At 38.3% G+C, this 17323-nt stretch overlaps 1 protein-coding gene across 2 annotated transcripts in view; it reads right to left on the bottom strand.

The window, feature by feature from the left end:
- Positions 1-17323, bottom strand: part of atp8b2 (ATPase phospholipid transporting 8B2) — a 60331-nt gene that overhangs the window by 37674 nt on the left and 5334 nt on the right. For both annotated transcript variants that reach the window (XM_067448812.1, XM_067448811.1), the window contains exons 2-5: positions 2977-3035; positions 2766-2879; positions 1338-1436; positions 1141-1202 (exon numbers count right to left, since the gene is read on the bottom strand). In XM_067448812.1, coding sequence (XP_067304913.1) covers positions 1141-1202; positions 1338-1436; positions 2766-2879; positions 2977-3035 — 334 coding nt within the window. The remainder of the gene's footprint in view (positions 1-1140; positions 1203-1337; positions 1437-2765; positions 2880-2976; positions 3036-17323) is intronic.

The following is a 17323-nucleotide window of genomic DNA, read 5'->3' as shown; positions in this document are numbered from 1 at the left end:
TAAACAGTAGAGCGTGGCGCTAGAAACGCCAAGGCCATGGGTTCGATTCCCAGGGAAAGCAAGAACTGACAAAAATGTAAAATGTGTACCTTAAAATGCAATGTAAGTCGCTTTGGAAGTTTGGATAAAAGCGTCTGCCAAATGCATAAATGTAAATGTAAATTATATAACATTTCACTACATTCTTTTAAAATGTATGTACATGCATGTGCTTACAACTGAAATAAACGGATCAAAATAACTACATTTCTGTCATTTGTAAATAGATGTAAAGTCACTAAAATAATTATAGGAAGGATAGTGTGGTGACACTTTATTTTGCGTTCAGGAAACAGAAAAATATAAATTACCTCAACAACAGTAATTGTTGTTTCAGTTGCTGTGACAAGAATATTTTTATTAGCAAAATACGACTATCAATATTGCGTGAACAAACAAATTTATGTTGGCTGAACAAATGATCTTTACTGGGAAGAATTAAAAAATAATTGTTGGGACAACTCAAAAGTCTTACTGCATCAAGTTGCCTTACATTTTTACGTTTTCTCAACTATTTTTTTTTTACAGTGTATAATTACTTAATACTATTTATCAGTAATACAACTACACAGGTTAGAACATCATCTATAATCTACATCTACAATATTGATCATACATGTCACTTAAGACTAGCTCATACGCATTATAAGTTAACCCAGAGACCGATATGGCGTCACCATAACGATCCACCATCCAGTACGTATTGGATCTGATCCAGCAACGTCATCGTGCTACAGGCTGCAGCGAGGGGTGTCTCACTTACAGGATGCTTCTAACATATTGGTGGAAGATACCACAGCACACCTTCAGGGGTCTAGTGGAGTCTATGCCTTAACGTTTCAGGGCTGTTTTGGCAGCAAAAGGGGGGCCAACACAATATTAGGATGGAGTTCATTATGTTATGCCTGATCGGTGTATATACATAGTATTTTGTGAATAAATGTAATATTCATTTAAAAATTACAATCTAAAATACTAGCTTTTTTATGTTATGAACATTAACTACCATGTGCGCAACAACAAAGACACTTTATATGTTCTGAGAAGATTTTCTTGTAAACACAATGTAAAAGAAAGTGTGTGTATTAAAATAAGACTCACATGCCACCGATGAGGACCTGAGACTGACGGTTATTCACCTGTTTGTCACTCTTGTGACGAAACTGCAAGAGAAACAGAGATGTGTGTGAAATGTGTGTATGACTGTTTTTTCGTGTGGTAGTTGTGGCACCACAATATTTGTGAAGAGGAGTTTGACAGTTACAGTAAGCCACAGTAGGCATTTGTGTGAGACTCACATAGTCATCGGTGGCATCTTTGACTGCAGTGATGCTCAGCACCAGCACTAAAGGCACAATGGTGGTGAACCAGGACAATGAGGAAATCTGGGGAATCAACTGAGACAAAAACATACACACGTTTATTTTTTAGGCATTTTTAACACACTTAGTAATGCAAATCTAGAAACAGTGATTAGTGACAACATGAGTGTTAAATGGGTGTCCATGTGCATTTAGGTCTAGAGGAATATACACTCACCTAAAGGATTATTAGCAACACCATACTAATACTTTGTTTGACCCCCTTTCACCCTCAGATCTGCCATAATTCTACGTGGCATTGATTCAACAAGGTGCTGAAAGCATTCTTTAGAAATGTTGGCCCATATTGATAGGATAGCATCTTGCAGTTGATGGAGATTTGTGGGATGCACATCCAGGGCACGAAGCTCCCATACCACCACATCCCAAAAGATGCTCTATTGGGTTGAGATCTGGTGACTGTGGGGGCCATTTTAGTACAGTGAACTCATTGTCATGTTCAAGAAATCAATTTGAAATGATTCGAGCTTTGTGACATGGTGCATTATCTTGCTGGAAGTAGCCATCAGAGGATGGGTACATGGTGGTCATAAATGGACATGGTCAGAAACAAGTAGGTAGGCTCTAGGCTCAAATTCTTACTCTACCATCTGAATGTCTCAACAGAAATCGAAAATCATCAGACCAGGCAACATTTTTTTTCAGTCTTCAACTGTCCAATTTTGGTGAGCTCGTGCAAATTGTAGCCTCCTTTTGTTTGTAGTGGAGATGAGTTGTACCCGGTGAGGTCTTCTGCTGCTGTAGCCCGTCCGCCTCAAGGTTGTGTGTGTTGTGGCTTCATAAATTCTTTGCTGCATATGCTGCAACAGCTAATGCTGTTGTAACGAGTGGTTATTTCAGTCAAAGTTGCTCTTCTATCAGCTTGAATCAGTCAGCCCATTCTCCTCTGACCTCTAGCATCAACAAGGCATTTTTGCCCACAGGACTGCCGCATACTGGATGTTTTTCCCTTTTTACACCATTCTTTGTAATCCTTAGAAATGGTTGTGTGAAAATCCCAGTAACTGAGCAGATAGTGAAATACTCAGACCGGCCCGTCTGGCACCAACAACCATGCCACGCTCAAAATTGCTTAAATCACCTTTCTTTCCCATCTTGGCATTCAGTTTGGAGTTCAGGAGATTGTCTTGACCAGGACCACACCCCTAAATGCTTTGAAGCAGTTGCCATGTGATTGGTTGATTAGATATATGCATTAATGAGAAATTGAACAGGTGTTCCTAATAATCGTTTAGGTGAGTGAATTGTCATGGTCACAGCCATGAATAGACCTTTGAAAATGACCTCACTGATTTATCTGCACATAACCAGTAATCATAATAAACATTTACTTGGAGTATGTACCTGCAGTATGAGAAGAAACAGGAAGTAAGTATTAGCAACTTCCTGGAACTGCTCAAACAGGTTGACTGGTAGGAAGGTGATGATGTTGTACTTTGAGGTCATGATGCAGTTGTTCTGCAGACAGGGAAAGAGATGAAGGGGTTGGGATAGGTAGAAGATAAAGGTACACATAAGTTATATTTAAGCTGTACATGTTAAATGTGTGACTTACAGCATACTGGAACTTCTCGTTGTACTCTCTATCATTGGCTCGGACTCTCCTTTCCTCCTCTGTGGAGAAGACAAAACATGACATTTAAAAACAGGCTGAAAGAACTAAAATAAAAAATAAAAAGATAAAATTTATAATGTACATTACAAAAGCTTCCAATGTACCTGGAATGTTGAGTTTTTAATAAAAATGCAATTTTAAGAACATTCACATATACTTCAGAAGAAAACATGACGCATTAAGATTTAGTTCATTTAGTTTTGCCCTTCAGAAGCAACAGAATATACTTACATGTTTCCCAGAAGTCAAATTAAGTATAATTTACATTGATATTCAAATTAATAAGAATACCCCCCCCCCCCCCCCCCATCTGTGAATGTTTGAAGCTATTTTAAATAATTGTGTTTGAGTCACTCAATTGCCCTCAGTGTGAAAAGATGGATTTCAAAATCAGAATCACTGCTGGAGAGGGTTCAAATATTCGAAAGATGCTGCAAAACTGAAGAATTTGCAGGACCTGGAGGATATTTCTGAAGAACATTGGGCAGTTTAACTGCTCAGGACAAACAAGAGAATCAAGAACAACCATCACAAAACACAAAAAAGCCATGTTCCATTTAGGTAACGACACACAGTATAAGAATCAATGGTTCATAAACTTTTGAATGGGGACATTTTAAATTCAGCTATTTTTTTTTGTCTTGTGGACTATAAGTAAACATTTTTTAATGTAAAATATCTTATTCAGGACAGTACTACATAAAAAATGACATGCATTTTGTATAATCTCTCTTATTTAGTTAAAATTATTCACATTTTCACAGATTCTTCAGGCGATTCACACTTTTTCTTTCAACTGTATCAATTTGTTAGCAGGGTCAAAACTAATTTTTGCTAATGTCCCTCATCTGAATCTTCTGAAACGCTTAAAATGATTGAAATAGAACATTTTAATATGTTGTGAATGTGTGTGATTACGTGTTCCATGGACAACAGTCAACACAAGCAAAATGCACTTTATGCTTGCTGATGAGAGTCAGTTTGTCAGAGTGAAAAGAAGTCATTGGTCATTGCCATAAAAAGCACACGCTCAAATACATCATCAAACTTTCAGTTCCTCACGAGACAAACTATACGGTCAGAGGGTCATGTCAATGCTAAACACCAACTTTCATTGAGTGAGACTGAGCTGTGGTTGCTAAGCTATAAGTGCAGAACAACAAGAAGAATGAACCAATGGCTAATTGTAGTGTGACATTTATTTCTGCATGTTGAGGCTGAAAATGGGACTAACTGTGACAGAAGAGACTGTGGTTAGCATAAGTCACAATAAACCTGCTGTTTTCACTTCTGTTGAAAGCGAGACTCAGTTTCAGAAGTTCACATTAAACTCTTAACACCTGTTTCCAGCCACATTGACATACAAAACAGTCGTGTGTGGAAAAAAATCATACCAGCTTGTTTCTGAGAAAAGCCCTTTTTCTTTTGGTTCTCTCCTATTTTGACAGTAACTATTGAAAATGTCTTTGTCATATTTCTCACTATGCATCTGTCACTTCCTGTGCTCACAGCTGCACAGTTTTTTGTGCTAGGTAATGGCCAATCCATGTGACAGACTGTCTGTACGTGAAAGACAAAGTGTGTGCGTTTGTGTGTGTCATCACATCATATTATCCATGGGTGACTTGCTGCATCTTAGTGGAGGAGACACATTCCTTTGCTCTAGCTAAAAAGATCATCATGAATTTCCATAAAGTCTAGTTTTCACTGGCTAGAGCTGAAAGACCAAGGAAGTGCTGAGCAAAACATCTCTATCAAACCTCTCATCTCAAGACAAAAGACACTGAAACTCACTCTTATCTCACATCTATTCTTTACCCTCAACAAAAATCTTTTACCTTTGCAAGTATCTTGCAGATAAAGATACATTGAAGCATTCGGTTGTGCTGATTTCACCCAGTGCTGCTGTAATATAGATGAGAATCTTCTTTGGAAAAAAAAGAGAAAAAAGAGTGACCTCATTTACTCCCTGCTTGATAGCGAGAGAAAGAGGTCGGCTGAATGGCCGAGAGCTGCATCTGCATCATTTACTGCATGTTTGCATCAAAAGGTCAAACCCATAAACCCATGCATGCAAACAGATATAGCCAGTCTGTAGCTTGTTTCCTCCTCACACCTGCTCTGGTCCTCTGCAGTCACACCAAGACTCTCAATGTCTGTGGTTTCCTGTGTTAAAACAACTCTGGCCGATTTATTTGCACTGCCCACATAGCCAACACACAGCAAAATTCACACACATTAAAACAACCTTATGCTGCCAAAAATAAAATAAAATAAAAAATATTATGTACCTTTATTTTAAAGCTAAATAGATCAGGGTAGTAAAATGTACCCTTTGAATTCACTCAAAAATAACCATTCTGTCATTAATTATTCACTTTGCATGTCATCCCAAACTCATAAGATGGTTCATCTTAAGCTTTTTAATTTAATCAGAGCTTTCTTTCCCTCCATTGACAGCCTACACAACTACAACTTTCAAGCCCCCATACAGGTAGTTTGTTTGTTTGTTTATTACATAATATAACACAATGTTAGTATCGTGGCTTTTTACGTGGCAAACACAAGGTTAATATCCCATATATAAATTTTAATTCCCCAGACATGTAGTAAAAACATCATAAAAGTAATTCATATGACTCCAGTGGTTTAACCTTAAAATCTATTAATCGACGTGAATGCTTTTGCACAAAAAATCCAAACAAACATAATATAACACTTTATTAACAAAACATTAATCTCCAACGCAGTTTCACGAGAGCATCAGAGCACCTATGTGCTGAACTGAAGTGAGAGAAAACGTTGTAGAATGATTTTTTTGCACAAACGAAGGGCGAAGGTTAAAACACTGGAGACATTTTATGGGTGAACTAACCCTTAAAGAGACTTTATTCATCATTTACATTTACATTTACATTTAATCATTTAGCAGACGCTTTTATCCAAAGCGACTTACAAAAAAGGGTAGAGCAATAGAAGCAACGAGACAAACAAGGCCAACAACCTGTAAGAGCTGTAAGAAGTCTCAATTAATTAGCACAGTACACAACTATTTTTTATTTTTTTATATTTTTTTTTATAGCCAGCTACAACAAATACTCACGTACGGAAAATACAGAACACTGGATTTTGATAGCTAAGATAACAACCCATTAGGACTAAGGCTGATGCCCCAACTGTTGTCGTTAATGCGGATTCAGTGGCCCAATGGGTTGGTTGTGTAAGGCATTCTAGCTAAACGCGCAGCAATAGCCATCGACAGCAAAAACTCACGTACGCAAAATACAGAACACTGGATTTTGGTAGCTATGATAACTATGTAACATACCCACCTGAAGGCACAAATCCGGATGAGAGACGTAGATATGATCAGTAAGTGCTATTCTGTATTGGTCAAGTGCAATAGGAAAAGTGCAATTGGAAAAGATGTGTCTTAAGATGTTTTTTAAAAATGGCTACAGACTCGGCAGCACGAATTGAGATTGGCAGGTCATTCCACCAGGTGGGAACGGTCCAGGAGAATGTCCGTGAGAGCGAATTCATGCCTCTTTGGGATGGAACCACGAGGCGCCGCTCATTCGCAGAACGCAAGCTTCTGGAGGGTGTGTAAGTCTGAACAAGTGAGTGTAGGTATATTGGTGCAGAACAAGTGGTTGTTTTGTAGGCGAGAACTAGAGCCTTGAATTTGATGCGAGCAGCCATTGGCAACCAGTGCAGTTTGATGAAGAGAGGCGTAACATGCGTTCTCTTCGGCTCATTAAAGACCACTCTCGCCGCTGCATTCTGGATCAGCTGCAAGGGTTTGATAGTGCATGCTGGAAGCCCAGCCAGAAGAGCATTACAATAATCCAGTCTGGAGAGAACAAGAGCTTGAACCAGGAGTTTCAACCATTTACTCATGCTGTGTACTCTGTATGACAACGTTCCGTGAGGCACAAAGGAATATGTTTTGAAAAAACACTTTTTTTTTGTCGATTCAATAAAAGTCAAAAGGTTCTGATGTTGCTTAGAAATGCATGAAATGATGGTGTGCAAATGATCAAATTTCATTTTTGGGTGAACAATCTAAGGTAAGATCTTAAAGACCATTTCATGAAGGTCAACAATGCACCCTGTCTATATACGCTCACCTAAAGGATTATTAGGAACACCTGTTCAATTTCTCATTAATGCAATTATCTAATCAGACAAATACATGTCAGCTGCTTCAATGCATTTAGGGGTGTGGTCCTGGTCAAGACAATCTCCTGAACTCCAAACTGAATGTCAGAATGGAAAAGAAAGGTGATTTAAGCAATTTTGAGCGTTTGAGAATAATCTTTCTGTGAATCCGGCATTAAACTGATTGAGATTGAGGAAGCAGTCCTCAGCAAAATGTGCTTCACATAGTTTCATTGATCTCTACGTACATCGTCCGTGGGAAGGCCAAACAAAGGTGATTTGACTCCGGGATGAAAATAACAGCGTTTCAATGGCATGGCGACAAACACACTCTACAAAAACAACGCTTCCTCTCGACCTGCGAGAGCAAAAGGACAACGCCCCCGAATTTGCGTGTTCTTGTGGGCGGAGGGTTCGTCAACAAACGGTTTTAGTTGCGTCATTAAAGCAGGAAGTGCAGGGCTGTAGTCCAAACCGGCCGTTCGCTGTAGGCTTCGAAAGGGACCTTCTGTTAAATAAAATATCTCGCTTGGCATTGAACTTTGAGCTTTATAATTTTACAGGTATTATTTATGCTCTAACAGCAACATTACACACTAACAAAAGTTTGAAAGATGGAATCGCAAAGATATAATATAACATTTTTATGTGTTTTAAGACATGAGGTAGTTTAATGCCATCTCTTGTCTTGTGGCACTTTTCAAAATTTGCTGTGTGTGTTGGAGAAGGCGTGGCTTTGGAGACGCTCTGAAGGGAGGGTGGGATCGCATGCATTTAAGCTATCCGCCTTGAAAATTGCATTTCCTACCTGTACCTGTATGTTCATGATCAAAATAATTTCATAAATGCATGCTTTCATGCTTTGTTGCGCAATCTGGACTGTATACTGTCCTAACACTAACCAATCAGCCCTCAGATACAAAGATGCTGCAATAAAATAATCAGAAAATGTCATGGATAACTGATGACTGATCATAATTGCAATGTCTGTGTAGTCATGTAGGCTACTCATACACCTCCCTAGAATAGGGAGGTTAAAAACACAACTATATAACTATAAAGATTCAGAGGAACAATATTGTTGAATCAGCCTTTGACAGCGTGCTAAGGTAGGCTATGTTCAGTTAGACATGTACACATAATCAATAGATGTCAAACGATATGTAGCAATGTAATACTATCACACATAAAAAAAAAACATTCTTACTCATATTAGTGTTGCTTCATTCATTCATGTAGTCTCATCCTGTCTGCAAATCCAGTCTCATGTTTACAAATGAATCCGTAGTGAAATAAAGGAACAAACGCGCAATGTCTTCCCCATGAGAGCTGGATATTCATTAAAAATAAAGTTCATCCATGCATTCATAATATTGGAATTTGAATGAAGCTTATGTTAAATGTTTATTGCTTAGAAATTTGATCTGGTTTAGTTTGAGGTACACTGTAAAAAATGACCTAAAAATAAGTTACCTGGTTGCCTTAAAATTTTGAGTTCATAGAAAAAAGAGTTAAAGGTGCGCTATGTAGTATTTTTGCAGTAAAATATCCAAAAACCACTAGGCCGGTGTTATATATTTTGTTCAGTTAAGTACCTACAATATCCCAAATGTTTCCAACTATTTGTAAATTATGAGAAAACTGCTATTTTAACTAAGGACTGGGACGTTTCAGCATAGCGTTTGAGGAAGTCACCTGTCAATTGCGTCATATCTGCGCTACCCTCGCTTTCGGGTTTTACTTGGCAGAAGCGCTTTACTCTCAGCATTGTCAACACGTGAACGCATGGAGTTAAGTCATAACATCGTTTTAAACACACTTAAATGTATCTACTATGATAAACAGAGCTGCATTACGTTATAATCATAACCGGAAGAGCGGATCAGTGCAGGCGCCCGGCGAATGTGTCCCGTCCCGTCATGATAAAAGTCCCGGTGTTCGCGAGCCAGGTATTTGTTTAACAATCGCTCCAGCGGCCCTGCTCAGCTCCTCAACACTCGGTCCTGCTCTGCTTTACACTACAGTAACGTTCATAACCGCATGCATGAACGTGATTTCTGCCCGAGTCCTATTTTCCACCGGCTGTGAGGTGAAGACCACATGTCCCAAGATACTGCGCTCAAACTTTGCGTCATCAAACTACGCATTTGTTTTGAATAGGCGCCCTTCAGTGGACGGAAAGTTGCATAGTGCACCTTTAATGCAATGAAAATGTTTGAGAATCGACAACCTTTATTCAAATATTATTAAAAGATGTTGTACGCATATTGGGTAATTGTGTGCGTTTTATTTGGGAAGATGATTTATCTTTTTTTTTTTAAGTGGTTCAGATACAATATGTTGAGTTTCTATTTATTAAACCAATTTCCTTCATTGTTTCAACTAAAAGTTTTAATTTCAAATATAGCTGCAAGCAGCCATTATCGGGGCCAAGCGCAAATAAGAAGACAAGACATGCCAGCATGGCTGGAAGTGTCAAACCAACTGCAACAATGAGCCATTAAAGACTTATTCAGTTGATTTTAGGCAAAATAGCAGTACAATTTTAAATACAGTCAATAATAATGATTTAATGGTTTATCACTTTCAGATACTAATGTGGCGTAGTCAGACTGAGATGTCAATGACACATGCAAAGTTTGGTGTCAATATGTCAAAGCATTGCAGAGATACAGCCTCAACAGTCATTTTTGCATCATGGCTCAACTCTGTTGCAGTGGTATATGAAAACCTTTTTGTCTATCAACATGAAATCCATAACTATTTGCCGGCATGGTCTGAAGACGATACGATTCAATTTTGGTGAAAACCGGACAAACGGTCTAGGATGAGTTTGAAAAAGTAGGTTTTTAACAAATAACAAGATGGAGGACAGATAGGTTTGCATAATATGGCAAAATTGGTATCCGTGTTCTCGTATAATGTACTATGACCAGTTTCATTACAATGGGTTAATTTAATCAAAAGTTAGTCGCATTTCTGTACATTTTATTACAACTTTTGATCACAAGGTGGCGCTGCCCGAAACTTTTTGAGCATCTTCAGGACATGGAGCTGAAGAAACATACCGAGTTTTGTAACGATACGCTAATGCATTCGTAAATTATAGCATTAGCATTTTAAACCATAATACTGCATTGACGTCAATGGGAATTTCATGTTTTGTTTTATTATAGCGCCACCAAGAGGCACAATCCCACCAATTTTTTTATGTGTCCTCATAGTGAGCCCATACATATGTGTGTCGAGTTTGGTGAAAATATCTCATTTTGTTTTGGAGTAATAGACATTCATATGAAAAAACACGTAAAAAATCACTGACACATGACTTTGATTGGATTTTACTACCCCTTACTATCAATATTTTGACATTTGGGCATTAGCATATAGCTATCGACCTATGTTTTCCAACTTCTGAGGCTGGTTTCGTCTCGATCGGACTAGCGGTTTCGAAGATATCAGCAAATGTTTTTTAAGCGCTAAATTACAACGCTGCGCAAACCATATGCCGAAACCTGGCAAATCTGTTATCGTTGGACTCGGCAAGGATTCAGGAGACCAAAAAAGTTACTCCCATCAAAATATGTCAACCACACTCAAAGTTATAAGCGTTTGGAGAAAAAAATTATGCATCAGAGATCAGCCTATGAGGAGTTCGAAAAAGTAGGTTTTTCAGAAAATTCAAAATGACGGGAAAATTTGCATACCGGAAAATGACGTAATAGGGTGCATTCGAATCATATTGAGCCAGGGAATCAGAGGAAAAAAATAATTTTGTTTCTAGCCCTTAGGGGTCAAAAGTTATAAGCATAAACATGAGTGAAATTTTGGACAGGTGGTGGCGCTAGAGGGATTGAGTTAGAGGCACCAAATTTGCTATAGTGACAGCTCAGACTGGCCTCTATGAGTGTGCCAAATTTCACAACTTTTTACCATACGGTTCTATGGGCTGCCATAGACTCCCATGACGGAAGAAGAAGCAGAATAATAATAGGAATACTAACGGTTTTAATAGGTGCCTCCGCACCTTCGGTGCTTGGCCCCTAATAAACTCAAAATTTTAAGGCAACCGGGTTACTTACTTTTTTAAGTTAAACCAAAAATATTTTTTTTATAGTGTAGGCTTATTTGATGTCAGTGGCACGTGTCAGTGGGAGGGGCTACAGAATCAGTCGTTGTTCTTCTTCTGTTGAGGCGATGTTTCACCACACGATGACAGGGTGTGGCATATTCTAAGATCGATCGTTTGCTGGGCCTGGTGTGTATAGAAGCTTTGTTTTGACTGGAAGTTTTCAGCTCTGAAACTTATAGGGTATTCTTATATTACCATGATCTTTTATATATCAAGAGCATCTCAATTAATGACCACTTTAATCAGAAAACTCGGTTGTCCCTGACACAATCTGTATACTCCAACAAATACACATATAAAATGGCATTTCATGATCATTATTTTTTCTAAAAATGTATAGCATTTTGATGTCCCTCAAAGATTAAATGTGAGTGGCAATATCATATACTAACATTAATAACTTTGAAGGGTGACTTAGCATTCATTCAATTAAATACATTTTGCCTTTAAAAAATAAGAAAATCTGTATCTTTCCTCTCAGCTGTCTGTACACTACCTCCTTCCTTTCCCATCACTCCCTCATTCTGTACTCATCCCCTATCCTTTCGCTTTCTCCCCTCTTCCTCAAGGTCACATCTTTTTTTCCCTTGCTCGTGGCTATCTGTTGTATTCTCTGCCTCTCTGTTATCAGTCCTAATGGAAAACCACACTGCTGTTGCCAGTCTGAGAGTGCATTGCCTATTGGCTGCTGATGACATAATGGCTCTGGCAGTCGGAGGGTCTAGTTCCATCCGGACAGCACCTTAGCAAACTGGGCCATTAAGCACTTTTAACACAGCGCCCTTACTAACACAGCCAAGGACAAGCAAAAGACGCAATGAAACGCTGCTTGTGTGATGTTCCTCAAAAAACAGTCGTTGACGGAGAAGAAGCAGTTATTACTGTGATTCAGCACAACTGCCAAGGACATCCGTTTTGCTAGCTCACAAATCTGTGCAAATTCAAACAGACCAGCAAGTTATGGATGTGCAATGTTGCAGTACATGTGTCTCATGTAAGCTAATGGTGCATAGATGGACTATTTTGAAAGTCATGGAAAGCTTCATTGACACTGTGATTGACATAATGCTCATTTTTACCAGTATTATTTTGCCACGATTGTTTATTTTCACAAAACTGCTTCACTGCACTCACACTACCAATCAAATGTCTGGAATAATATAATTTTTTAAAATGTCTTATTTAAAAATTAAAAAAACGATGTGTTAAATCTCTTATGCTCACCAAGGCTGAATTTATTTAATGGAGAGCACAATAAAACAGTTGTGATATATATATATATATATATATATATATATATATATATATATATATATATATATATATATATATATATATATATATACACATACATACACACTATATGTAATTTATTCTTGTGATAGCAAAGCTGAATTTTCAGCAGCGATTACTCCATGCCTGGTAATGGAAAAGAACACAATTAATTCCTTCCAATCAAAGGGAATCTTTCAGTCAGGTCTCAAAAACAGCACACATTTACCGGTAATCAATGTGCCAAAGTAGCACTAAAGCACAATTCAAGTGCCTGTTGTCCCCACTATTTTAAAGCATTTGTCTTATTTAACGTCTAAAAGAGACAAGCCACAGGCTCAAATTAGCCTCATAGCGGGTGAGCTAATTGCTACTGTACTCCAACCTTTTTGCACACAAAGCAGAGGAACAAGCCAAATACATGACTCCATCCTTAACAGAGGCAAAATACTCACTAATGCATTCATGTAAATGGTTGCTTTTGCCTAAAGAGTTGTTTGTATACTCTTTATTTACTTCTAAACATCTTCCTTAAAGGGTTAGTTCACCCAAAAATGAAATGTATGTCATTAATGACTCATCCTAATGTCGTTCCACACCTGTAAGACACAGTCTTCAGACACAGTTTAAGATATTTTATGTCTAGTCCGAGAGCGTATGCAAGTGAATGCACACTTTACCGTCCATGTCCAGAAAGGGAATAAAAACATCATCAAAGTAGTCCATATGTGACATCAGTTAGTTATTTAGAATCCCTTGAAGCATCATAAATACATTTTGGTCCAAAATGATTGGTCTCAATGCTTGGTCATCAAAAATGATTTGGTCTCGATGATTCGGATCCCGTGTCAAACTGCTGAAATCACGTGACACTGGAGATCCGAATCATTGATCGATTCACTGATTCATGACCGTTTGACTCTTTATTTGAGGTTTGAAAACAAAAGCGAAGATACTAAATAAAGTATCTTCAATACAATACTAAATAAAGTCGTAGTTTTTGTTATTTTTGGACCAAAATGTCACATATGGACTACTTTGATGATGTTTTTATTCCCTTTCTGGATATGGACAAGTGTGCATCTGTATAGTGAGGGGAAGTTGCACACTATGCTGCACACTAATGCCAAAAACATATGCTGAGCCATCATGAGGCATTTGTTCATCAAATAAAATATGCACGTGGACTTCACATGAACCTTCACTTCATCTCAGTCTCTGTGCATCATTTGCTTGCTTTCCCCTCCATCCTCTTGCAGTTTGCTCTCATTTCCCTTTGCCATGTGCCTTCATATGCCCAGCTGGCTGACTCCTCTATGCATACCGAAAAACACCCTCTATCTCGAGCAAACATATTCTGTCTTATCTTAGCTGCACTGACCAAATCCATCCAGCCAAACCACCAATATAACCATGAGTATGTTAGCAGACTCTCAGAGTAAAGGAATTATAGGGGTTCACATAAGGACAGGCTTAACACCCACTGACTGCAACAAAGAATATTTCACTCCAGATAAATGCTATTCTGACAAGCCAGACCCACATCAAGATGTTTGGTCTGGGAACACAGTTTCTAACATTTTTGGAAAAAACGAATGGGCAATATTTCTCATGAAAAAGTGGATAAGTGTTCATACACAGCGCAGATCATAATGAGCGAACGTGTTTTTTAAATAAAGTTTGAGGAAGCTTGATGATGACGTAGATCCGCGACTGTGTGCTGTAGTCCGTTTACAGCCTACCGTTAGCATTTTATATCTGACAGCTTTATTTAGGCTTCAAACGGTATACATTTTGGATTCACTTGTAAAGTTTATCTTGATAGACAAAACGTGTAAGGGTCATAACTCTTTGTTGAACACAGATCTTATTTTTTGCGATTGTCCAAAAGTCTATGGGGAAAATGCATAGGCTTTTGATCGAGGGAACCCATGCGCCGCTAACTTCTGGGTTGGCCTACAAAGTGACGTCATGACTTCGGCACTCTATAGGATAGCGCTTCAACCAACCAGAGCAACAAAGAAATTGAAGCGGAGCTAGTTGATAGATTCAACATCTTCCGTATTCGGACGGCAAAACTCCAAACACATCTTCCTTTTTTAAGAATGACTTCAGTGCCGTTCTTTGTTCTTTTCTCAAGGAAAAGCTCCAAGTCCATGTCTTCCAGAGTCACGGTCAAAGACGATTGAAGGACGTTTTAGATGTGCATGTTTAAAAAATATATTAAGAACTTGGACAACTCCACTAATGACAAACCAGAGAAGTTTGTAATCAAACATGCTGGAGAAAACAGAATGTATAGTCAAAATATGCAAATAAGGCATCAATAAACTGAATTTTCAGTCTATAATACAGTGTGTACTGTGTGCAAGTATGTCTGGCTGACTGAAATTATTTTATTGCAAAAGAAACATCATTGTAGGGATGTTCGTTTATTTTTGGTAGCATTATGTAAATGAACAACATACTCTTTCACCATGGGTTTCTGGGTTTCATGCACCCAGATATGCCCATTTATTTGTTAGTGAAAGTCTGCTGGATGATGAACTGCAGACTTTTCACACCTCCAGGACTTTTGTAAAAAAAAAAAAAAAATCCGCATTTTTGTCGGATCAACAGAGAATGCCGTGATTTTATTGTCCACATTTCTAATGCATGACAGCCAAGTTTAATAAAAAGCTAATCTTGCTACTAGTTGTGAATTCCCCTTAAGCCCTTTATTCTCCAGGATATTTCTCGCTATAATAAATATGCAATACATTCAAAGGTCGTTCACTGCCATATAAAATACAGCTACATCCATTTTGATAGAATAAATTATCTACAGAGATGACAAAAATACACGCATCTCCCTTAAACCTTTCAATTCTAACTCTAATGGGAAGTAATGATGATCATGGCAATGTTAAATGTAATACAGAGATATGATAGTCATGCAGCAGATGATCACTGCTGTGTCAGAATAGACTGCTGGGAGATATTCACTTAACAATCCAAATGTTCAAAAAAAAAAAAAAATCAACCACTGAAAATACTAGGATTACTAAGACATGAACTATTCTTACCCAAAGTGGAAAAGTCCTAGCCTGACAAGCCAGACCCACATCAAGATGTTTGGTCTGGAAACTCACCATAGACAGGGCTCAATCCGAGGGGCGGATAAACGGTTGTCTTTCAAACTCCCTCTGCACACAATTGGATAGCACTACAACCAACCAGAGCAACGAAGGTGAAGCAGAGCTCGTTGAAAGATTAAACTTTCGCAGAATCCGGTCGGCAAAACTCTGAACACATTTTCCCTTTTTAAGAATGACTTCAGTGCCGTTGTTTGTTCTTTTCTCAGAGAAAAGCTCAACTCCAAGTCCTCCAGAGTCGCGGTCAAAGCTGATTCGAAAGACCACCGTTCGCCAGTTTCTGTGTTTACTAGAAAAACTTGTACGTCATTATGTTAAGCCCCGCCCACCAACTCTATACACGATGTGATTGGCCCGACCAGAGTTTGGCGTTTACGGCTCAGAAGTGTATTGACAGTTGCTAGATGACACTCGTGGGCAGATTAGATTTGCTGCCGCTAGGGTGCGTCTAGATTTCTAGGCTAGAAAATTCCACTACAAGACATTTCTTTATGTTGCTTTGGCTTGTCTACTGGATATTTCTTGGCCTTAAAGATTAACTTAAGGTTAGTTTTTCTTTACATGGTCTAATGCTATTTCATGCATTTTGACTCACTGTTAAAGAGTTTGATTCTCATGCTAAACATGGCCAAAATGTCAAAATATGAGCTGGACGTACGACTTTTTAAAAATTATTTCTGTTCCAAATACACTCCTTCAGGATTCTAACAAGTTTCAGAAAGTTTCTTTTTCGAGTACGGCCATGTATGATGTCAAAATGGGTGGAATTTTTTGTATGGGCACTTCTCCTGGATGAACGCTTGCACCCATCTACGAGCTTCATTCGGGTTACGGGAGCCGTCAGCAGCGCTGTCATTCAGACCATGAAATCAACAATGTCACTAAAGAATTGCTTTTCTGGTTGTGAGGGAAAGATAACATTGTTCAGCATCCCAAATAACCCAGCATTAAGGAAAAGATGCCCTTTGTTTTCCCAAAGCAGCAACGGAGTTCAGTGTGTTTGTTATCAGTTACGAGTTGAAACCACAGGCAGTGAGTGAAACCGCATCAAATGACTGTTTTGTTGGCAATCGGCACATAAGTGCATATATCAAAACGTAATCAAACGTAATCAAAAGTTATCCAGGGATAATGCGATGATGTATTGTGCATGTATGCGTTAAAGGTGTGTGTGTGCTTGTAAGTCTTCAGCTCTGCCCACTGCATGTCCTCATGAGTTTGGCTATTTTCGGAAAGAATCGGTACAGCGTATCTGTCTTTTATAAATATGATAAAACTAAAGACTCTTCAGAGATATGAAGGATGCAGTACTACTCTCTATATGTACTGAAGATTAACAGGAGACTGGCGGACACTGTGTTACCCACCTTTAAATAACTGAAAAAGGAACACAATGTCTAATCACATTTGGATTATTTGAAGATTGACAAGAAGTACAAATAAGACAGCAGGACTCTTCTTGATTTAAAATGCAGCACCTGTTGTCCTACGATTAATTCTGGGCATTTTAAAATGATGCTATCTGTCTAGCAACTGATAATGACAGTGTCTATATTTTGATAAACACTGTGATATGACGAGAGAGAAA

The sequence above is a fragment of the Pseudorasbora parva genome, chromosome 7 (assembly GCF_024679245.1).
Source record: "Pseudorasbora parva isolate DD20220531a chromosome 7, ASM2467924v1, whole genome shotgun sequence".
NCBI classification, from domain to species: Eukaryota; Metazoa; Chordata; class Actinopteri; order Cypriniformes; family Gobionidae; genus Pseudorasbora; species Pseudorasbora parva.
This window is presented reverse-complemented; position numbering and strand designations above follow the sequence as displayed.